The following is a 25,752-nucleotide window of genomic DNA, read 5'->3' as shown; positions in this document are numbered from 1 at the left end:
TTTTTGGTATTTGCAGCATTTTTCTGTTGCATTTGTTTTATGTGTTTGTGTGTTTTTGGTTTTGCATCATTCCTGTGTTGGCAGCGTTTTGCCGTTTGCGGCCCACTTGCAGCCCGTTTGCGGCGTGTTTGCGGCGCGTTTGCCCTTGTTGGCCACCGTAAGCTACTGCATTAGCAGCACTGTATGAAAAGACCCTGACAGAAACAGATTTGACATCCAATGATCTTCGTGAATACCTGTGAATGTGGTAAACAGAAGATGACAATTTGTTTCTCCAAACATTGTACTCCCTCTGTGTTGCAGGTTACCCACGATATGACATCGTCGGAGACCACAGCAAAGGAGAATACTACCTATTGATCCAGAGAACAGAGATTCAAGATGATGCTTTCTTTGAGTGCCAGGCCATCCAGGCGGCTATCAGATCACGGCCCGCCCGCCTCACTGTGCTGGGTATGTCCCAACTCCACACTTCAGTTTATATGGAAATGTATTGCTTATATGAAATCATGAATCAGGAGACAATTAGATTCATGTAAGAGAGCTGAAAGAAACAATAGACATGAATTCATAATAGATCAGACAAGAGATAAATCAGTGATACGTGCCTAAATCAGAGGCTAATCATATAATGACAGCATCCCTCTGTTTTCCATGAGCTTGTCATTTGGAGTTTTCTGATTCACAAAGAAGGCTTTACATTTAAGAGCAGCAGTCGGTTGGCAAGCAAGAACACTGATTACCATGATTGATTCAGCCCCATCTTATTAAAGCATTATATACTTTAAAGGTATCAGTTTATTATTCAACCTTGCAGCTCCAAACTCCCTCATTAGTTACAGTTTTACCCAATAATCTTACAATGGTTCCTTAATGGGACAGTAATGGCAGGCAGGGGGAGTAGTTAAGCCGTTTGGCAATTTTGGCATTACAAATAAGAGGGGTACCATTTGTTTAGACTATTCCCACCCAACTATAAGGTGGAGAAGACAAATCATTCAGATATTAGCCTGAAATTTGATCCCAGTAAAAAGTTCTTTGGGAAATAAAACTGCATATGAAGCTACAGGCATTGTTCCACGTTTGAGGCCCCACAGTTAATACAATTAATGAAATGTGTTGTATAATACCCCCCGAGAAGATATAGAATCAATGTGACTGTATTTTTGAATCTGTAATGGGTAAAATGCTCCTCAACATAATCCAATCAAGAACAAGTATGCGCATTATAGACACAACAAAAACGAACACATATTTGGATGGATTAGATGATTATGCTTTCTTTATATTCATTTTAGTAATTACATTCTCTCCTTCTGTATAAAGAAACTCTATGTGCAGTATTTTGGAAATCCAATTTTGAAGTCTGATTAGAAGCAGCAATAGCTAACACACTATGTATATGGTATGGCCTAGACTCACAGTGCATCCACTCAATTTCCATTTAGCTTTCCATCTCTAATGCTTGTCTTTATGAACAAAGCAGAGCAGGCCAAGATTTACTGAACTGTGTGGGTGCATTGTATAATTCTCCTCACCTCAGCTGTTATTGCAATTAGTGGAAAATAGTTCAGTTAGAAATATATGCATATCTGGGGTGCATCCAAATCGGCAATTAATTTAATCACATGAATGCAAGTGTTTTACGCCGCCTCTTGAAGATTAGCAAAATATCTGGCAGCTGCAGCTTTCTAACAGTAGCCAGGAGGGTTCACGTTCAGATATGAAACTAAAAGGAGGCGCCAAGGTTAAATACTTAAAATACCACACAGTCCCACAGCTTTTATCCAAAGCCTCTTGAAATAAGTACATTCAACCAGGAGGGTAAACCCTAAAATTGCGAGATTGCATAACTTGTTGAGTAATTTAATACCAGGCCAAGACTAAACTTGTCTGTTTCCCTTGGCCAAATATTGTGAAATTCTGTAACTCCAATAAGTCTAAAAGACTGAGACGTCTTTTCTCTAGCACATTGCGTCACATCAGTTATCAATTTTAGGAGTCACATATTCCCAGTTAACCTTAAATTAAAATAATATCAATAATTGATGATCAGCTTTATAGTTTTGAACCGGGGTCTTCAGTATTTGAATCTATTTCTAATAGCTTCTAAAACATATCCAGCTACAGCTGTGAAACTGTAGACTAATTCATTTTAAATGGCAGCATGATACATAGAGGGTCTCCACTGTGTTCTCTCAGACACACTGTGTGATGTCATTCTGCTCTGCGCTGTTAAAGCTGTGCGTTCTGACTTTATTTCTTGGTGGGACGTAGCTATTGTGACCTCAGCTAATGACCATGATCTTAATACCAGTATGTCAAAAACTCAAATGATATTGTTAAAATTATGAATTATACAGTTGTTCACTGTCTAATTTGGGTTAACAACATTCATGATGACTAAACACAGCAACAGTGTACGGGCTGACTGAGAGAGGTATCGGTTACACAGAGGGATCAGGTTTTCTGCTGTTTTCATGGTTGGTGATAGAACTGTTACCACTTCTTCTGCAGAGAATTCAAGGTTCTTTGACTGGGTATGATGTTTTATATTTGTGCTTTTGCAGGTAAACAGTGGTATTTTTTATGGTAGGTTTATGTTGAGCATAAAGAATTATCGTGCCTCTAAAGTACTTTGCACCATATTTTGTTGTTTTGCTGCAACCTGGCATAGAAGATGGCAACTTGTCATTGGAGGGGATTTGTTAGAGAGCCTCATCTAATGCTGACACTTGGTTTTCAGAGAGAAAAAGTTTTCGTCCTCCTTTGGACAGACTAACAATAACCACATTCTTGTTTGTAACTCTGGCACAAAGATGTAACTTCTGAACCAGAGGATTTCTCCCTTTCTTCTTTACATCTATGGTACAATGTGCAGATACATTGTTAATACACATATCTTTAGATCAATGCCAAAAGCATTGTTGAACCTATGGTAAAGGCTAAATGGATCTGTATTTGTATAGCACCTTTCTAGTCTTCCGACCACTTAAAGCGCTTTTACACTACATTCACTTAGTGATGGCAAACCGCATCAAACAGAAACTAACTCATTCATACACACACACACAGCATCTGGAGCAATTTGGGGTTCAGTATCTTTCTCAGCGATACTTCGACATGTGGTGGGAAGAGTCAGGGATCAAACCAACAACCTTCCGATTAGTGAACGACCCGCTCTGCCTCTGAGCCACAGCCACCCTATAGCCTGTGCCACTTAAAGGGCTGGCTAGGGCTTTTTATGCTATATAGTCTTGTAGCTTACACCGCAACCTCACAAGAGGGTAAAGTTCACATGTAAAAACAGGATTTCAGCATTTCAAGTTTAATTTTGAAACCCAACATCTCAGACCAAAGTAGTGTGGTGGTAATGTGAAAGCTCGGAAGAGTTCTGGGGAAACAAACAGATGGTGTGGTGCGATGGGTCTTATGATGTCCTTGGCTGCTCAGTGAAGTCTCAACTTCCCGTTGTTTACTTGGACATAGAGTGTAATAAAAAAACAGGGTTAAAGGTTATATGCATATAATAGCTTCTTGAACAGGTTGTGCATGGTTTTACAATCACCAGGTCAAAGGGTCATGTAGGTTCTTAAAAATTGCCATTACAGTAGTAACCAAGTGTGTGCCTATCGTGATATTACCCATTGGTTTGTGGAGAACCTGTTAAAGCCTTGAGTGTGGCATTATGGCCATCAACATGTTGCTCTTTAGCAGCCAGCAGAGACATACTGCCCTCATTGGCTGTTAACATGTGGACAGCTCTAAGTCCAAAGCTCCTATGCTAGCAGTATAAACGAGATACCTTCCTCAGTGTTCCGAGCTAGCTACTAATAGCTACATGGCTAACTGAGCTAACAGAAGCTACAGTAAGTAGCAGTTAGCTTTTACTTTATCAACAAGTAAAGCTATCTGTCCATCAGGAAACTCCGTCAATCACAGAGAGTTGAGGCAGAACAGACATCAGACAACGTTTCCATCCACCATAATCCATCCAAGCTTCTTCTTGTTGTTTCGCATTTTAATATGATGCCATCCTTCAGTGTAGCCCAGGACACATTCATGTACACATTGGTAAAACAATGTGGCCACCACAGTCTGACCTCCTCCGAATGTGGTCTGAGCAATCAGAACTTAATGCATCCTCAATGCGTCTTGGATGCATTCATACCTGTACTTGGAGCTGTCCACTTCTGACTGGATCATGTTAATACCAGGTGTAAACAGGACCCAAATGACATTTATTAAGTAAATGGTAAATGGTAAATGGACCTGTACTTGTATAGCGCCTTTCTAGTCGTCCGACCACTCAAAGCGCTTTTGAATGTGGCCACATTCACCCTTTCACACACATTCACACAGTGATGGCAAAGCCCATCGAACAGAAACTAACTCATTCATACACATTCACACACCGATCGGGGGCAATTCAGGGTTCAGTATCTTGCTAAAGGACGCTTTGACATGAAATTCAAATTCTGATTCAACATCTGAAAGGTCAGTCAGTTTACATTCATGAACAATATATGATCGTAATTGCAAGTATGTATGAAATTCGTTTCGTGCCAAGCCATGTTTGACCCGCAAGGTCTCAAAACTGAGCACAGTGTTTCTTTGACGGTGAAGCACAGGAATTTTACCAGGATCGACCTGGGCTTGGAGCCATCTGGTGGGAGAGATGATAACGCTCTATGCGCCCTCTGGATCTGTAGTGCTGTTGATGAGGGGATGTTGAGATTCTCCCCAAGGAGCTTCTCCACAAAATAGGTCATAGATTGTGATCCCGATTCCGCTCCCTCCAAGACCCCGTATAGTCTGAGCGTCTCCCTCCTCGAGTAGGCCTACAACGATGTCAGTTTTAATTGAAGCTTTTCCTGTGTTGTTATCATCTCGGATAATATCTCATCTGTACTTTGGAGCTTATCTTCATGTCCAGCGACCCTGGTTTCCACTTTGTTGAGCCTCACGTTGGTTTTGACCAGCTCTCCTCTGATGTCCTGTAGTTGTGTTTTTGTGTCTTTTCGAAATTCTTTCACCTCTTTCCTAACACCTCTTAGTTCTTCCAGTGTCAACATCAAGCTTACCGGTTCTTCCTCGTTCTCTGTCCCAGCGCCATCGTAGCTAGGAACGGGGGAGGCACCCCGGCTAGCCCCGGGAGGGCTAACATTAGCTTCTTCTGTTAGCTGCATCTTGTCGTTTTCGACTTGTTCGATAATTGACTTTTTACCTCTCCTGTTCTTGTGTGAGATATCACGTGGGGGCTTTGTTGAGGACAGAGTGAGTTTGACATTGAACGACAGAAGCAAATGATCAGTTATAGGAAGTTCATCTGCAGTACAGTTGGAGGGAATGAGACCAGAACAACAGACTAAATCCAGAATGTGACCCTTTGAATGAGTGGGAAAGTCAATATGCTGCTGGAAGCCAAAGCTGTCAAGACAGGATGCAAAGTCACGGGTAAGAGGGAGATTGATATTGTCCATATGTATGTTGAAGTCCCCTAGCAGTATTACATTTAGGGAAAGTGTGGCTAGGTGGGTAAGTAGAGCAACAAAGTCATCAATGAAGTTATTGTTTGCTTTAGGGGGGCGGTAAACAGTTGCAACGATGGTGGGAACTGGACCAGAAAGTTGACACACAGTTGATTTAAACGAGTTGAGCAGATACCGGTAGGACTTTCCACTTCTCGCGGTGAATTATCGCGAGACCTCCACCATGCCCGGAGCCTCGAGGTTGACAGGTTTAAACAAACCCAGGGGGTGTGGACTCGTTGAGTTGGGAAAAGTCGTTAGGTTGTTGCCATGTCTCGGTCAAGCAAAGTAAGTCAAACTTACGGTCAGTGAGGATATCCTGCATAAGATGCCCCTTTATCGTAGGTGAGCGGATGTTTCATAGACCAAAGTGGACTGGGGTGTTGTCGCATTTTCCAATAGCGTTAGCCGACCTAGCAAGGCTGGCTAACACTGTTTGGTCAACAACCTGGCCGGTGTTACGTGGAGGGCGTCGTGTGGAGGACCAGATGGATTTTATTGGTTTGGAGTTGTCAAAGTGGAAGCTTCGACGAAGTCAAAGTGAAAGTGAACCAAATACATCTTCACACCCTGACAATATTGCTTTTTACTTTTCTCATAAATAGTGTACAGAAGTGCTGTTATTATTCATGGGATTTGGAACATGTAAAATATTTGCCCCTGCCTTTTATTGCACGGGGGTATTGGGGGTTGGAGGCAGGTTTGGTGAGAGTCAGACTGCATCAAATTAGGATTAACTATGCTGGGAACAGGACGACCTCTGGCCATGTTGATGCAGAGATCAGCAGTAGCTGATTGCAAGGCTGGTGTGCTGTGATGAATCATGGCCTGGAGGTATGGTGGTGATATGCTCTTGGTAAAACACCAGTAAGTGCTGAGTTACATTGTTGTAGTGTTGTATTGTACCAGTAGAGCTGACAAGAGCTTTGACTATGATCTGCAAAGCCTCTGTAATTAGGTGTGGACCCAGAAAGCACGACACAGAGCTCAAGCAGATAGATAAAGGTTTTCCTTTACTTGTCAAAAGCAGGTAGAGGTCTGTACTGTAATTAAATAGCACTTTTAAAAACTACAATTACACAGTGCATCACAAAATGAAGACAAAATCACCATTAGCAAATATGAATAATAAATCAACAGCCATAGGCATATATTATATAACAGGAAAAGGTACACATAAAATAACAGATAAAACTAATTAAGAAAAGGCCAGATGGTAAAAATTTGTCTTGAGAGACGATTTAAAAGAGGACAGTGAACTTTCTAGTCTAATTTCCTGAGGTAGGCTGTTCCAAAAAGTTCCAAAGAGACCTCTGCAAAAGCTCTGTCACCCCTGGTCTTCCCGCCGTAGCTGGGGAACTAAAATGTTAAAATCAATTCTAAAATGCACAGGCAGCCAGTGAAGGGAATGCTAAAATAGGGGAGATATGATCGTGCTTTAATGCTTTCTAACGTCATTTGGTTAGAAGTCTGGTGGCTGCATTTTGGGCACCCTGTGTACGCCAATAATTACAATAATCCAATTCCCTGAAGATCAATAAGTAGCCATAAAAGATCTAATTCTAGACATATTTCTCCAAAAACATGACTACTAGCCTTTTAACATGGGACTCAAGAGTGATTTTCTAGTCTAAATTACTTCCAAAGTTCTTAAAAGTGACAAGAACCAGTGGTGTAGTGCAGGTACATGTAGGTATATGGCTAATAATACTTATTTTTTAGTCAGCATTGGCGAAGGCATGACATCATTAATTTTCATCAGTGGATGGAGAAAGGAATCCTGAATGCATTACTCAAAATGCATTATCATGTAGTTGTCTCACCTGTCTGTGGGCCAGTATTGGTGGCAAAATCTGCACCTCTTCTGTCTAATGTTAATTTCATAATGATCCTTACTCCATGAAATCAAGCAGCAGAGGTTATGTGACAAAGTGCAAATTCTATGCCATATTTTAAAAGTGTGACTAATAATTTTTCTAGGTCGTACTGGTGCACCTGCCGCTGCCCGGGTGAAAACATAAATTTATTTATTTTAAACGAGTCTGATATAGAGCCCGGCTCCAAGACCCAAATTAAAAAGGTCAAAATATATTTCTTCAGACAGGACTGGCTGAAACAATTTCCCTGGCTGAGGTACAACAAAGGACATAACGCAATGCACTGCGTGTACTGTCAGGAGTGCTGTCATAATATGGCCGGAAATAGTACATTCGTGAGCGGGTCATATTTGGAAATGTTTTATTTTGCTTAGTGTTTTAGTTTGAAATGTTCAATTTCAGCTCAGTGAAGCACTTTAAACACTTTCTTTTTCTTTTTATATATAATTGTTCTCAAATAAAGAAAAGCATTTCTCTACACCTTATTCTTGTTTAAAAATAATTCACATTATATGAAAGTTATGGAGAGCGATATAAAGGTGACCTTATGGTGTTAAAGGCGACGCAATGAAAAATTTGGGAGCACCAAAATTTTGTGCTTAGGTGCACCATCACATTAAAGATGTGTGAGCAGCCCCTGCGGCATGTTTCACCAATATATATGAAAATTGGTAGGAGCAATGTCAATATGTCACTGTGATCGAATAGTATTGAGTGCTGTCTGGTCTGGCTGATCTGGCTGGGTGGATTGCCTCAGGGTCCACTGCTCTTTAATCCAGACCTGACACTTCCTTTTCCAATGTTTTTATGTGTTTCACCAATGAAGCAAAACAAAAAACAGTCCAAATTTTCTGATCCAGTCAGTTTGAACAATTTTGTCTTGTAACCCTTTAAAATCAAATCCAGTCAGACATCATTCAATGATGTTTCAGCAATAAAGCTGAAAAAATACAGAATAAAAGTCTGAAGGAGGTAGTGGCCACTGCATCTACACGTGCTGCGGTTGCCATAGAAAGAGCTATACTATACTATGGAGTAAACACCACCACCATTGATTCCTGCTACAAATATTAGCTATTTTGCTTAGATTATTTTATTTAATATGTTATTTTATACATTTATTTTTTCTATGTGTAAAGCATTATTACATCCCCTTTTTAAGAAAAAAAAGACAAAAACCTAATTGACAATTAAGGTGATTTATTTTAGAAGATAAACATTATCAAAAGTGTTGGGAGGATTGGACAGGGCCGTTGTGCCAAATAAAAATGAGAATAATAACAAAACTGAGCCTAAAAAAAAGGCTCAACTAACTTATCTATAAAAACAACTCCAAAGCATACAATGGCAACCAATAATCCTAATGTCTCTAGACAGTGTTTGACTACGTTGGTGCAAAGTGTATAGGGTAACCCAAAAAAACACAACAGGCCTGGCATGTAACAATCAAGAAGGAACTGCAAATTTTCATTTTCATTGTCCAGCCTGTGTTGGATAATGATAAATAATTCTCTTGATCCTTGAATATTCTCAATTGCATTAAAAGTATTTCATCTGCGACAAAAATAGTATGAATTATATTCATGGCCCGGGTAAAGGGTGATGGACATTTTTTTTTTCTCTTTCTCTCACATTTCTCTGATAGTTCTCTTCCGGAGGGTGAGCTGATATTCGCTCAAGGCTAAAGAGTTCTGCGCATGATATTTTAGTTTCAATCTCCAATGCAACACTTTTCCCCCCTAAATCTAAAATCATGGCCAGTGGACACTAAAAGAACTTCACAAGTTTGTGAATTATATATATATATATATATATATATATATATATATATATATATATGATATAATAATATGCATTATATAATAATATAATATATATTTTTTTATGTGTAATAAAATATCATCAATAAACAAGTCTGTTTTAGTTACATATTATGTGCAGCTAAAGGTGATTTGTCATTTTACAACACAGGATTAAATAATGAAATGCAAGTTATAGTTCCTTTATGTGTATTCCTATACACACACGGATGGATGGACTATAGTATATATACTATATATAGTATATATATATATATATATATATATACTATATATAGTATATACATATATTTTACACTTGCTTTGGTTATGTAAACGTCTGTTTCCCATACCAATAAATCCCAGTTGAATGTAGATGGAGGAATGGATAGATAGATGGCAGGGTGATTAATGAAAACAGATAAAATGCATTTTCATTGTGGAGTGCTGTGGATGAATTCAAAGTGTCACTGCCTAAGGGAAGAAGCTGTCTTCAACTCTGGTGGTACGGCAACAGAAACTTCTTTATTTATTTCCAGATGGCAGCAGGGTGAACTGGTGTGGCTGGGGTGGGTTTGTCTTTTAGTATCATTTGGGCTCTGCACAGGCACCTCACATCACCAATATAAGTGATGTTTTTCTGGGCATTTTTAATTACTTGCTGTGGGGTCTTCCTTTCCTGGGCTGTGCACAACCCATTAGAGTAAAGTATAATAAATATAGTATTACAGTATAGTAGATGCTGCTAGCTGACTTTCTGGACAAATAATTTTTTGCTATCAGCAGCAGAGATGTTTAAAAAAGTTAAAAAGATATATTGACGTGAGTTTTCATTTATCTGTATCTCATTTCATAATTAAGAAAAATTTGTTTAGCTTTCTTTAGAAACGTTTTCAATGATGTGCTACAGTCACCTGGGATCACATCTGTTGCGAATGCATACAACAAGCAAGGCCAGCCATTGTAAAGTTCTCCAACTGTGATTGAAAGAAGCAAACATTACAGAAAGCTTTTGAAAAGAAAAAAGTGATTGTTAGCATATGTTTTTAATTACGACTTTACTACTTAGGTCAAAGAACCAATGAGAAACTAATTATACCTCCATGCAGGGAAGTTGAAAAATATCTGCAGTGACATATCAACATTACAGTAAAGATGGCACCTGTAGTCATATTGCATGGGTTAAGTCATTAAAAAGCCCTCAAGAGGATGATAAAAAAAAACACTTTTAGACATCACTGATGTGACACAAGGTTGCATCAAAGAGAAAGCAAAGTACAAAGGAGTTTGCTGACTCTACTACTCACTTCTCACTACCTTCACCCTCTCTGTTTCTCTCCTCCTTCCTCTCATTTCATTTTACTTTCATTTTTTGAAAATGTAAAGGTGTCTGTGAAGCATACATGAGCCCTCTTCCCTCACAATACTTGTGATGTGAATGAGGCATAGGTGTGTGTGCTGAATGCGATTGATTGCATTGACATTCTCCAAATGGAAGGAGTTAATTACTGTGTGCGGGATGGGGAAGATGATGAAGGAGAACTCAATTACGTTTCAAACTAAAGGATAGTGATTTCTGGAAGGGTACAGCCTGTGAAAGGTTTCTTTGTAGCTATGTGTTTGTGTAACATCAAATTATTTACCCTGGTCTCCTCCTTGTCATCCTCCACTGATCCAGTGATTTGAGGTCAGCTGTAGTTGAATGATAAAGCCTGTGTTTGCAATACCAAATAAACAACTGCAGAACTAGCCTCTGATGTTGAGCAGGAGACCATGGGAACCCTGTCAATATGAAAGTTATTACATATCAAATAAAGAATAAATATTGATTCACAAATAAAAGCTGCAATTTTTATAAAATTATTTGTTATCATCTTTACTGAAACTTTAACTAAGTAGTACATGAGCCAGATCATCAGTGAAAAAAATATGGTTCTTCTGGCCCTTCATAGTGCTCCTAATGGAATATATATGTGTATCCTGTTCAAATGGCCAGCAGCTGCTTTAGTACCTCAGTTCCACATAAAAGAAAACCATTAGACCTTAAAACTGTATTTCTGTATATCATGAAAATTATTTAAGGTGAAACCTGACTGTGCCACACTTCACATATGATATATTTTTCATCATGTACACAGCATCCTTATTAATGAGGTCCCACTAATCAGATTTATCTTTTTCATTCCATTCCCACCTCCCTCCCTTTTTCTCAGCCTGCTCAGACAACTACAAATTATTTTGCCACATATTTGGCAAAATAGTCCACAAATGCTATAAAATGACATATGCAATTGTATAAACCATTAAAATTTCTATAGGGTATCAAATAATTTTCTAAACATTTGAAAGTAGTTGTTTACAAACACAAATACATTTTTCATACTGATATGACTGTGAGTTTAGAGCTACTTTCAGTAACGTGTTAGTCAAACAACACGCTGCACCAAATGAATTGTTCATTACAAGTTAAAAGTACATGCACCAGGACTGTCTCCATTTAGTTGAAATTTGCACATGAAGTTCATAATAAAAGGAGAGTTGTATTGAACTGGTGCTCTGCCTCTTTCTTCTCAATACTCAGGATGAGCCATCTGCATGTTCCCTTTGATTTAGGCTTTCCCCAGATCTGCTATCAAATGAGCTGAGAGTTCAATCAATAAGTTTGAATAAAATCCAGGCTGATTAGATCCAGTTTCATACAAGAACGCAATCAGGGTCTTTAAGCAGCCTTGCCACTACTCCTGCCATTAGCTTTATCCTTTAAAAGTTGAGGCTCGATTTGGCTTTTGCCTCTGAGTAATCACCCATGTGTGGAAATAATTTGCAGAGTATTCACAATTAATTTTGTGAAGTATAGAGTTTACAGTGTCTTCTCAAAGGTAAAAGATCTTGTGTCAGATGCTTCACAGCACAATCATTTTACTAATTTCAACATGTAATTAGAAATTGCAGTTCACTAATAGCTGCTCTCTTAATATATCCCATGAATTTCAGAAGCTGTCAAATGGAACAGATGTACTTTTACTTATTTATTTTGCAGGTTTAACTGCATTGAAAATAAATGCAAGGATTTAGTTTTAGATAAACATCTGCCATAGCTGAAAAACAACATTTCAGATCCTCTTGAGAAATCCGAAAGTGTGATTCTAATCGTTAAACGCTTGTCCCTCTGAAATTGATAATCTTGTCGATAGTGCTGCAGGCTCACTACGATCAACATTAGACTCTATCGCTCCTTTAAAAAGGAAATTATTAAAACATAGGAGACTAGCACCGTGGTACAACCACCAAACCCACCAGTTAAAGCAAACAGCTAGGAAATCTGAAAGGAAATGGCACTCTTCCAAATTATCAGAATATCGCTCAATTTGGCAAGATAATCTTAAAACTTATAGAAAGGCCCTCCGTAATGCCAGAGGAGCCTATTACTCAGCACTGTAGCCAGGCTGACAGAGAGTCACAACTCTATTGAGCCACATATTCCCATAACTTTAAGTAGCAATGACTTCATGAGCTTCTTTTATAATAAAATTATTACTATTAGAGAGAAAATTAATCACCAACTGCCATCAACAGTTATCAGTGGCTCTCCAAGTTCAGGGACTTTTACTAATGTAAACTTAGATATATATTTAGACTGTTTTTCTGCTATTCATCTTCATCAGTTAACTTCAATAATTTCTTCATCGAAGCCATCAACCTGTCTATTAGATCCGATCCCAACTAGGCTGCTTAAAGAAGTTGTTCCCTTAATTGGCACTTCTTTACTGGATATGATTAATCTTTCTTTATTATCAGGATATGTACCACAGTCCTTTAAAGTAGCTGTAATTAAACCCCTTCTTAAAAAGCCCACTCTTGACCCAGGGGTTGTAACCAACTATAAACCAATCTCTAACCTCCCCTTCCTCTCTAAGATTCTGGAGAAAGTAGTCGCCAAAGAGTTGTGTGACCTTCTACATAACAATAGTTTATTGGAGGATTTTCAGTCAGGATTTCTGACAATGGACTAGTCTCTGTACTTGTATTATTAGATCTTAGTGCTGCATTTGACACCATTGACTATAATATTCTTTTACAGAGACTTGAGCATCAAATTGGCATTAAAGCAACCGCACTAAGCTGGTTTAAGTCATATTTATCAGATTGTTCGCAGTTTGTGCACGTTAACGACAGTTAGTCATGGAGTTCCACAAGGTTCTGTACTTGGACCAATACTGTTTACTTTATATATGCTCCCTTTAGGCAACATTATTAGGAATCACTCCATTAACTATCACTGTTATGCAGATGATACGCAGTTATATCTATCGATCAAGCCCAATGAAATTAATCAACTATCTAAACTACAAACATGTCTTAAGGACATAGAATCCTGGATGAGCTGCAATTTTCTGATGTTAAACTTAACTTAAAAAAACAAAATTCTTGTACTTGGCCCCAAAAATCTTAGAGACTCACTGTCTAAAGATATAGTTACTCTAGATGGCATTACCTTGGCCTCTAGCACCACTGTCAGGAATCTTGGAGTTATCTTTGATTAGGATTTGTCATTTAACTCCCACATAAAGCAGACCTCCAGGACTGCCTTCTTTTCATTTACGTAATATTACAAAAATTAGACACATCCTATCACAGACAGATGCAGAAAAACTAATCCATGCATTTGTTACTTCTAGGCTGGATTACTGCAGTCCATTAAAACGCTCCAATTAATTCAGAACGCTGCAACACGAGTACTGACAAAAGAGATCACATCTCTCCTGTACTAGCTTCTCTGCACTGGCTCCCTGTAAAATGTAAAATAGAATTTAAAATCCTCCTCCTCACCTATAAAGCTCTTCATGGTCAGACCCCTTCATATCTTAAAGAGCTCATAGTACCCTATTACCCCACTAGAACGCTACGTTCTCTGAATTCTGGGCTACTTGTGGTTCCTATAGTCTCTAAAAGTAGAACAGGAGCCAGAGCCTTCAGTTCCCAAGCTCCTCTCCTATGGAATCAGCTTCCAGTTGTGACTGGGAGGCAGACACCCTCTCCACATTCAAGAGTAGGCTTAAGACATTCCTCTTTGATAAAGCTTATAGTTAGGGCTGGATCAGGTGAGTCCTGAACCATCCCTTAGTTATGCTGCTATAGGCCTAGACTATCGGAGGATTTCCCATGGTGCACTGAGCTCCTCTCTTCCTCTCTCTTTCTGCACTCATTCATGTCCCATTAATGCATGTTACTAACTTCACTTCTTCCCCGGAGTTCTTGTGCTTTCTCGTCTCGCAGGTTCTTATCGATCCTGGTGGAGCCTCCTGCCATGGTCCTGCTAGATTGCCATTGCCAATACTGTTGTTGCTGTGCACCTGTCTGTCTGTCGGTGTCTCTGTCTCTCTCTGTCTCTCTGTCTCTCTCTCACCCCAACTGGTCGAGACAGACGACCACCCACCTAGAGCCGAAGGATCTGTCCTAGGTTTCTGCCTTTTAACAGGCAGTTTTTCCTTACCTGTACTGTTGGGTCTCTGTAAATAATGTTATAAAGAGTTCGGTCTAGACCTGCTCTATTTGAAAAGTGTCCTGAGATAACCTCTGTTATGAATTGGTGCTATACAAATAAATTGAATTGAATTGAATTGAATTGAATTGAATTGAATAATTAATGAAGTCTGGAAATCCTGGAAATACTAGTTTTCGAGTTATAGAAACAACTTGTAATTGATTAAAATGACCAAATATCCTGGAAATAATCAATGTTGTGGTGTTAATTGTATTTAAGCCCCTCACTCAGATTATGTAAACCTGGGTGCGTATTTTGTTTGAAACTCGACTGCTGATAGGACAACCTGCACGCTATGACACTTAAAATGAGGTTTACCAGATGCATTTATGCACTCTAAGGCAATGGGAAAATTGGCTGTGGTGAGAACAACCAAGAGTGCCGCAGAAGCACGCTAATGCAGTGTCCCATAAATGCAGACCACCATTGTGAGAGAGTGAGCCAGTGCTGTTCTGTATTGTCAAAACAACTACTGGAAAATGTCCTGGAGAATGATTTCTTAAAAAGCCTTGTGCACCCCGAGCATGCGCTTGTTGGCATATCAATGTCTTGGTTTTAGTTTTACCGCATTTATGCTGTATTTCATTTGAACAAAAATCCTTAAATATATCTGGATCTAACATCTGACTGTCCATCCACAGTTCCTCCTGATGATCCAGTGATAGTGGGGGCTCCGGTGGTGAGTTTACGAGCTGCTGACCACCTCAACCTGACATGTCATGCAGACAACGCCAAACCTGCTGCAGCCATCATCTGGATCCGCAACGGTCTAGTCCTAAGTGGAGCCATGTACTCGAAGGTATGTCATAAGACCAGCCTTCTGCTGAGGTTTTATGGCTTTGTGGTACCACCAGTATCAGTAGGTGTCCTGTGAAGATAGGCTGGCAGATCAGTTTTTTATCAGTTTTAATTTCAAATGTTTATGTTGGCTTAACCTAAATTGAATGATCTCTTGATCTATGAAATACACAGTGCTTTTGGTTTAAATGTTAGAATTTATATCCAACACAAAGCAATCTATTCAATATGTGTATAAACTGGAATGGCATTCTGTTGCATTAAGGACAGACGGAGAGTCACAGAATGATAAACGGGTGTTGTAATAGAGGAGAAGTTTTAGAGCTAGTTTACCAGTGATGACTTTTCAGAAACATGGGTACTTTTGCCCATGAAAAAGCATGAGGTTAAAGACCTTGCTAATTTCAGACCAGTGGCAGAGTTTAAAAAAAGCTTCCTCTTCCTTGCTTGAAAGAAATCAGAGATCTGCAGTTTATATAACTGGTGGAATATTCACTCAGCATACTGGCTACATACTGATACATTTTCAGGCGAGGAATTAAATACTTTTTTTACATACAAATTTGTTGGGGCCTTGTGGGCAAAATGTAGGACACCAAAACTACATAACAAATATATATGGTATAGATAAAAGTTGGCTCAAAATGCATCCAACAATCCAACAACATCATATAGAATAGGCAGGCTTGTAGGTGACCTGAGTGTGTGATGCATTAGCCAGTAGGCTGCTAGCAGTCATTTTGTTTTGTTTTTATCGTTGCATAAAGAAACTCAAAGAAAACATTTGATGAACACTTGTTTGACTTGGCTTCCAGCTCCGGAAAGTATTTGGGGGAAGTCCAGTTTTATGCTGTTTTAATTGTCCTTCTCCTGACTTCTCGCTAGCTAACGTTGGTTTTTCACAGTCTGCTGTGAAGAGTACAAAAAGACACAAAAGTAGCGTTACATAAACAACAACTTTGTATTTCTTTTCTGTGACAGCACAAACAACATACAGTAACTATTATCTTGCAACTTGAGCTCATCTACACACTTTATGGCAGACTAAAGTATTGATATTAGCCCTCTGTTAACGTTATACCAAAGATGCAACAACATTAACTTTCTGAATGTCTCTGGTTACAAATATATTTGTGGGAAAAATCTTGCCATGGTATAATTCCTGCCCTGCATTTTGCTTTAATCAACTAGGATATTAATATTCATTAATAATTTGTCTCAAAGATCGTTTTACATTTAACACAATCACCCTAAAATTGATTGATAAACTGATGATTCAATCTATTTGTGCAGTGTTCTGGGAAATGGTACATGAACTGCCCTTATATGAAGCCTTTTTAGCCTTCCAACTACTCAAAGCAATTTACACACATTCATACAATGATTGCAAACGTTAACATTCCAGGTGCCTGCTCAGGAACTAGCTAACAATGGTACCTGGTACCTTTTTGGTATCACTTTGGTCAAGATTCCAAGCAAACGAATACTAAAAGGAGTTAAAACACTGCTGACCACATAGGACATCCTGCATCCTCTTGTGTTTGTATCACACTGAAGATGATCTCACAACAGTTTCATACAGCTTCTCTACGCCAATCATCTAAGAATATTGCCTACATTGAGGGGGTACTATCTGCAGTGGCAAACCAAAATGAGAAAAGTACCTGGTACTAAAAGGGAGTAAATTCAAGTGAAGCAGTCTGAACCATGCAATGAAAATGAGGTTTAGCAATCCAGGTCTGCAAGAAACCCTCTATGACAGGATTCAGTGACTACAGGCTAATCCATCTTAAGGACATCACAGACCCCCGACTAGACTTTCTGCATATGAGATGAGGTGGAGCGGCTGTCAACATGGTGCAGGGACAACGACCTGCTCCTCAACACCTCAAAGACCAAAGAACTCATGATAGACTACAGGAGAAATAAAACCGAGATCCCACCATTAATCATCAGCGGGGACTGTGTGGAGAGGGTGGCAGACTTCCACTTCCTGGGAGTCCATATCCAGGAGGATCTTTTCTGGAGTGTGAACACCTCTGAGCTGTTGAAAAAGGCCCAGCAGAGACTGTACTTCCTGAGAATACTCAGGGGGAATAACATCACACAAAATACTGCATTCAGGCAGGCGGTACCGATCATTTAAAGCAAGGACAAATAGACTCAAACACAGTTTTTATCCAACTGCAGTAACTACCCTCAATGCTGCAAAAAAATAATATGCAATGACTGGGTGTGTATGACTATGTGTGTCTATGTATGCTGCTAATTATGGTATATGTTTTTATTTTATTAACACTAGCACTTAAATTAATTATTCATTATTTTTTTAATTTATGCTAAATTAAGCACTGACCGGAGAGCACTTTAAATTTCGTTGTACCTGTGACAATGACAATAAAGATCTATTCAAATATTCAATGTTTTCTTTAGCTCAGTTTCCATCTTGACATAACACTGGTCCAGGTAGCTTGTAAAGGTTTTCCTGTCTGATGACGGGCGTCCACTCCGCATTATGTTTATTTTGCTCAGTATGTTTCGGAAAGACGTCGATTCCACCGTGGAAACAGGCAACATTTACTCCACAATATATGCGGCTACAAGCCTATCTATCTGTCTGATCTATAGTGATTTAAACTATATGTATTGAGTATATAATGTGATTACTGACGTTATCAACAGTAATGCGTTACATTACTGCGTTACAGATAAATGTTACTTACACTGGTTATTATTTTACTAATGTTTCACACAGTTTTTCACTGTTAACTCTCCCCTGGGCCGGTTCTCCTCTTTAAATCCAGCAGTAATACATTTTACTGGAAAGGCAAAATGCCCAGGATCAAATTAACCACACTTCAAATACCCAAACAATATGGCGTACTCGAAATTTTGACCACTACTTCTTCTCTCACCAGCTTCAGTATATTGGAACTGGACAAATAATCTCTTCTCAATTCTGCATGGCTCAATATTGAACAGACCATCTGTAAGGATCTCCCCATTCAGCATATTGCATTTATAGACAAATCAATCAATCTCATAGATGCTTCAAATTTAACACTTTAAATACCACTCTCACTGCCTGGTGGAAAGCAAATGAAATACTTAACCTCTAACTATCACCTCTACTCTTACTCTTTTCTGGCATAACCCCATCATCCACCCCAAGATCAATAACAAACCCATCAACTTCCCTGTATGGAAACGGAGAGGAGTAACCATTAACTAAGTTAATTTCAAACCAAAAATTACTCTCACAGATTTGCAAACTTTTCTCTAACCATGACACTACAATTTCATAACCAATAGACAAATGGACATTTGTCCATTTGGATGAAGTCTTTTGAGCGTCTTGTGCTTTCTCACCTGAAAGCCATAACGGACCCACTCCTGGACCCCCTGCAGTTCGCCTACAGAGCCAACAGGTCTGTAGATGATGCAGTTAACATGGCCCTGCACTTCACCCTCCAGCATCTGGACTCACCAGGAACGTATGCCAGGATCCTGTTTGTGGACTTCAGCTCTGCGTTTAACACCATCATCCCAACTCTGCAGGGACAAGCTCTCTCAGCTCACTGTGCCTGACTCCACCTGCAGGTGGATCACAGACTTCCTGTCTGAAAGGAAACAGCATGTGAAGCTGGGGAAAAATGTCTCCCAGACCATCAGCTCCGGTTCCCCCCAAGGCTGCGTTCTATCTCCTCTACTCTTCTCCCTGTACACCAACAGCTGCACCTCCAGTCACCAGTCCATCAGACTACTGAAGTTTGCGGATGACTGAACATCAGCTCCCTCACCAAGAAAGCCCAGCAGAGGATGCACTTCCGGTGGCAGCTGGGGAAGTTCAACCTGCCAAAGACTATGATGGTGCACTTCTACACTGCCATCATCGAGTCCATCCTCACCTCATCCATCACCATCTGGTACGCTGCTGCCACTGCCAAGGACTAGGGCAGACTGCAGCGCATCATTCGTTCCGCTGAGAAGGTGATCGGCTGCAACCTGCCATCCCTCCAGGACCTGTACGTCTCTAGGACCCTGAGGCGTGCAGGCAAGATTGTGGCTGACCCCTCCCACCCCGGCCACAAACTCTTTGAACCTCTCCCCTCTGGCAGGAGGCTACGGTCCATCAGGACCAAAACCTCTCGCCACAAAAACAGTTTCTTCCCGTCTGCAGTTGGCCTCATTAACAAGGCCCGGACCCCCCACTGTCACTGACTTTCATACCCACCCTGCATATATGCATTACATTAATGCAGTCCCATCTTCTGTACAGTTTTCCTATCTTTTCTTATCATTCTTATCTTTATCTATATAATTTTTTAAACAAGTACTTTATTCTTGTGTGATTTATATATTTATCTTTTTATTTTTTTGTGTGATTGTGTACTTTAAGCACCAAAAAGAAAATCTCAATTCAACCCTAAAAGACATTCTGATCCCATTTCATAACACCCTGTGTCCTTTCTTGCAGTTCTAGTTGTATCAGTTTAGCTCTTGTAAATGACACAAAACATTTTCAAAAGTAATGCAATTGTGAGTCTTGAACACTAACCCTTTCAATTCAGTTCAATTCAACTTTATTTGTAGAGCGCCAATTCATAACAGAAGTTATCTCACTTGGCGACAAGGGCAAGGAAAAACTGCCTGTTAAAAGACAGAAACCTAGGACAGATCCTTCGGCTCTAGGTGGGTGGTCGTCTGCCTCAACCAGTTGGGGTGAGAGAGAGAGAGAGAGAGAGACAGAGACACCGACAGACAGACAGGTGCACAGCAACAACAGTATTGGCAATGGCAATCTAGCAGGACCATGGCAGGAGGCTCCACCAGGATCGATAAGAACCTGCGAGACGAGAAAGCACAAGAACTCCGGAGAAGAAGTAAAGTTAGTAACATGCATTAATGGGACATGAATGAGTGCAGAAAGAGAGAGAGAGAAAGAGAGGAGCTCAGTGCCCCATGGTAAATCTCCTGATAGTCTAGGCCTATAGCAGCATAACTAAGGGATGGTTCAGGACTCACCTGATCCCGCCCTAACTATAAGCTTTATCAAAGAGGAATGTCTTAAGCCTACTCTTGAATGTGGAGAGGGTGTCTGCCTCCCAGTCACAACTGGAAGCTGATTCCATAGGAGAGGAGCTTGGGAACTGAAGGCTCTGGCTCCTGTTCTACTTTTAGAGACTATAGGAACCACAAGTAGCCCAGAATTCAGAGAACGTAGTGTTCTAGAGGGGTAATAGTTTACTATGAGCTCTTTAAGATATGAAGGGGTCTGACCATGAAGAGCTTTATAGGTGAGGAGGAGGATTTTAAATTCTATTTTACATTTTACAGGGAGCCAGTGCAGAGAAGCTAGTACAGGAGAGATGTGATCTCTTTTGTCAGTACTCGTGCTGCAGCGTTCTGAATTAATTGGAGCGTTTTAATGGACTTATTGGGGCAAACGGATAATAAAGAGTTGCAGTAATCCAGCCTTGAAGTAACAAATGCATGGATTAGTTTTTCTGCATCTGTCTGTGATAGGATGTGTCTAATTTTTCTAATATTACGTAAATGAAAGAAGGCAGTCCTAGAGGTCTGCTTCATGTGGGAGTTAAAAGACAAAGATAACTCCAAGATTCCTGACAGTGGTGCTAGAGGCCAAGGTAATGCCATCTAGAGTAACTATATCTTTAGACAGTGAGTCTCTAAGGTTTTTGGGGCCAAGAACAAGAATTTCGTTTTTTTCTGAGTTTAACATCAGAAAATTGCAGCTCATCCAGGATTTTATGTCCTTAAGACATGTTTGTAATTTAGATAATTGATTAATTTCATCGGGCTTGATCGATAGATATAACTGCATATCATCTGCATAACAGTGAAAGTTAATGGAGTGATTCCTAATAATGTTGTTGCCTAAAGGGAGCATATTTGTGGTTAATAAATATTTTTTTTAGACATAGCTAAATAAAAGATACTTTGAAGTACAAAAAACTAAGTTAAATTAGATTTGAAGTTAAAATTGTTGACCAGTCAGTTCTATGTTGCATTAAACTATTTAGACATAAAACAGCCTGTGGGTTTGTGTGGTTTCTTCCTGGCTCTTGTGACAACCTTTTACCACTGCCTTGCTTTGAAGTGGATTTAATGACTAAATGGAGTCTCCACTTTGTATATTTTTGATTATAATATGCACAGCCTGCTCAGTAGCCTTGAGAGGATTCAGTAAATGAGAACCTGTAAGTGAAGTAAATGTGTTCAAAATACATATTTGCCAATGAGCTGGAAAGCAAAGACTCACTTCACTATAAAGCTGTTCTTAGGCCAGCAATGAAGAACTGTGTTTTCAGTGGGCAGCTCTCAGGTATGAATGTTTGGTCACCTTTGCAAACTACTCAGGTTTCTGCTGAAAATGAATAATTTATCCAAATATTTAAAACTGGCCCCAACATCCACTCTGGGAAAACTGTTACCCAGACTGGTCCCTAAATAAATAAATAAATAAAGTAAAATTTCTTTAAGTCCCATGAACCCAGGGTTGAGCAGACCATTGCCATTGTAAGTGTTTATTTCCATCTCCTTTGTCCTTGATTCCTCAGACCTTGCTGCGGGATGGTAAGAGGGAGAGCACAGTCAGCACACTCTACCTATCTCCTTCCGACATTGAGTCAGGTCAGCAGATCACCTGTCGAGCTTCAAACAAAGCAGTCCCCAACGGAAAAGATGCCACTGTAACAATCGACATACAGCGTAAGTAAAAAGATCAAATATATTCTCATATTGTGCCTTACACATTTTATGACAAAAGGATATTGTGACTGCCCTCATTTGTGATGTTTTAAAATAGGAAAGTGTCAGTTTACATTAAAATCTGTCACTTTACAGTAAAATCTGCAGGGAAATGGGGGAAAGCACGGCAACACAATGGCATAGATAATTATTTAGATTACAGATGTTTAATTCTTAGCCAATGACATGGTGTACAATTTAATAAAAACGATGTGTGTTTGCTCTACCCCTTCATAGTGTCGTCCAAACATGTGTATAATTAAGTTGTCACATGATATTATATGATATTTGATCACAGAAACGATTTGGAATAGGAGGCTTTTGCAATTCTCACTGCTCCTTCAAAGCATGACTAATAAAGTAGAAAATGTTATTTAGAGGTTCATTTCTCTTAACAGATCTATTCTTCCTCCCCATGCATTCTTTTTCCGCTTTAATTTTGTCATCCAAAAGAGTTGATAAAGCTTGGAGAGACTGAAATGCGTGAGCTAACTGATTAATGGTTCTTGTGCTTATTGTAAGAAAGGCCCTTAATCGTTTTGTTCCATTGAAAGACAGGAGTTGAAAATCAAATGTTTGATACTAGTGGTCCAGTGTTTGATACAAGTGGTGCATTTGGGCGGTCCTGAATTAGAGCTGTAGTTCTGGTAATAGAGCTCTCTGGCATCAACTGAAGGTGCTCCACATCTCCAGAGTCACTGAAATGTGCCTATGTTCAAGAAACAATCCAATCTAATTTAGTCAGCCTCTACAGTAAAGTGAGGGGTATTTGGAGTAATCAAGGATCAATGATTATTATTATTCAACACAAGGTTGTACAACAAAATGAAAGTTTGAAGTTCCTTCATGGAATAAAATAAATTCATGATATCAAATAAAATAATATATACATCCACCTCCTCTCATCCTGCACTCTGTCAGCTTGGAACACGGCTCGACTGTCGAGTGATTTATCAGAGATGTTGATGGAGCAGACCTCTACACAGTCTGATTTCCCATTTCATCTAGTCCGGCCAGGCGCACCCAAGTCCAAGCTCTTATCCCGGCTCTCTCCTCTGGGGTGACAGCACCACCTACTGTGGTTATAATATGTTTCAGCGATAAAGCTGAAAACATTAAAACCAAAACAGATAATTAAGGGTTAGGAAGGTTAGGGTTAGGATTAATGGTTAGGGTTGGGGTTTGCTAAATAGTGCATTGTGATTATCCTGATCCACTTGATTTTAACAATTGTGGCTTAGCCCTTTAAAGTCAGATCCAGTCAGTCATGTTTTCAGCCTTTAATCTGAAAAATTTCTTTCCCTCAGATTTGAATGTGCTACCAGCCTCCTCTCTTTGTTCCATTTAACATGCCCATACTGTATATCTGTGAGGTAAGGTTGTGCTATATAGGCGAGGTGGAACATTGGAGGTAAATACAAAGAGGCAATTCAGCAAATCTGGAAAGGCAGCCATGAGTTTATGAGTTCCACTGTTCGGCAGTCGGGGTTAGGAGAAGGGGGTAACAGGTGCTGGATGAATAAGTGATGATGGTGCTGTCAAAGTGGAGAGGCTACAGAGACTCCTTGGGGTGTTCGAAAGCACAGCACCTCACCACTGGGGGCAGCCAGTGATAACCACTGGCCCTTAATATTGATGGGAAGCAGCTGCTGCTGTCTCAGATAACCACTCCGTAGCCAACTCTCTGTAGTAGGGGGTGACACAAGGGTGTTTAATTTTTCTGCCGTCCCAATTCCATGTCCCATCCTATTACCATGTTGTTGTGTTGTTGTGTTTCTTTAGTGGGGTAGTCTTTAGGCAATGTAATGATTTTGATTTGATGTTCTAGCCATCCTTTTCTTACTTACTACTTTGTGTCGTCAACCCACAGTCCACACACGTCATGCACTGTTCAGGTGGTTGCAACTAACAGAAGACAACGACTATTGTGTTCAAAATAGTATATAAATAATGTATAAAAACTGACTATTGGGATTATGATTCATGTAAAGTCCTATTGTTGATGATGATGAATATTGAAATTGACACTCATCCCAAAGGGATCCCACATGAATCTTGTGATATACAGGATTCCCCGCAAATGTCCTCTACTCTGTACCCTACACTTCCAGTGCAGCAGGCAGAGGACAGGAAAACACACATGGTTAGTGTGGGGCTCCGGCCCCTGGGATGACGACCACTGTTTACCTGGGCTATAAGTGTGAATCAGCATATTATGACAGTGTCTAATGTGTTGACATTGATATTTCTGCTGTAGTGCAGACATGCTGGGCAAATGCAGCAGCTTCTTCCCTGTTCCTCTGCTATTGACACAAACACTACATCATATAAACAAACAAACACCACTGATATTTTTCAGCTTCATTAATTAATCAAAAATTGTGTTTTTGCTTTTTTTGAATTTAAGCTAAAACTAAGCTAAATCAACCTTGTTTTGTCATCACATCTTTAACACATTGCTTAAACAACTTACCTTTCAAACATCAAAGAGTAGTGAAGAATTGAGTTTCTTAAACTATATGTGTATTAATGTAACACATAGACTTGGCTTGTGGTGCTCAAGGTGCCAGAAAAATACATTTGAAAAACTCAACAGCAATGTCTCCAGTGACCCAGTTACTCAACATAGTCCACAGACCTTTTTGTTAACTACAACAACGCCAACCATATCACTGTGCAGAAGGGAACTAGCAGTTTGCAGATATTAGTTAGAATATTATTGTTACTGCAAGCTCACATAGCACCATTAAGCTAACAAATGCATCAGCTCAGCTGATTATCTTCTATAACTGGGTCAGGATTTCTGGAAAGAAACACTGCTGTTGTGTGTTTCAAATTTATTTTTAAGTGTATCATCTGGAGTTATAGGCCGTAGAGCCAATACCTCCAAAACTCAGCCACTCACACCAAAACAATCTAGATGGATAAATAGCACTACAAACGGAAAAATCTGTTTTGATTTTGGGGTGAACTGTCCGTCCTAGTTATACTCAAGTGTATAAATGAGAAATGAGCTCTTACCATATCAGCAGTTAGCTTACAGCCTCCGGCTGCTCAGTTGTTTTTCTGTCCTTCTGCCGCTGTCTCCACACACTTTTTACTCTCCCCAGGCCCATGCATTCCTTAGGAACTCTCTAGACTTGCCACTCTCCATCCATCCACCAAATGCCCTCAGACTTTACCACTGGCCCAAGTCACCTGATTCCTATATTCACCTGCTCACCCGTTCTTCATTCCCAGTTACTATGGAGAGAATTCTGTTCCTTTATTATTCAATCAAATAGAATAGATTTGAAACCAAAAAAGAGATTTGAGAGCAAAAAAGAGTAAGTGGCAATCAAAAAAATTTTTTTGAGATCGAAACAGAACAGGTTGCAATTGAAAAAAAAATATGAGAGAACATATTTCTTCAACTTCAATCAAAACTAATG

At 39.6% G+C, this 25,752-nt stretch overlaps 1 protein-coding gene across 6 annotated transcripts in view; it reads left to right on the top strand.

Annotated features, from left to right (window-relative positions):
* Positions 1-25,752, top strand: part of LOC127355472 (kin of IRRE-like protein 3) — a 413,394-nt gene that overhangs the window by 181,737 nt on the left and 205,905 nt on the right. For all 6 annotated transcript variants that reach the window (XR_007881765.1, XR_007881766.1, XM_051386403.1 and 3 more), the window contains exons 3-5: positions 304-453; positions 15,394-15,551; positions 22,132-22,282. Coding sequence is in view for 4 of the 6 variants with exons in the window: in XM_051386403.1 (XP_051242363.1) it covers positions 304-453; positions 15,394-15,551; positions 22,132-22,282 (459 nt within the window). In the remaining 2 variants the exon portion in view is untranslated. The remainder of the gene's footprint in view (positions 1-303; positions 454-15,393; positions 15,552-22,131; positions 22,283-25,752) is intronic.

This window comes from Dicentrarchus labrax, unplaced genomic scaffold (assembly GCF_905237075.1).
Source record: "Dicentrarchus labrax unplaced genomic scaffold, dlabrax2021, whole genome shotgun sequence".
Taxonomy (NCBI): domain Eukaryota; kingdom Metazoa; phylum Chordata; class Actinopteri; family Moronidae; genus Dicentrarchus; species Dicentrarchus labrax.
This window is presented reverse-complemented; position numbering and strand designations above follow the sequence as displayed.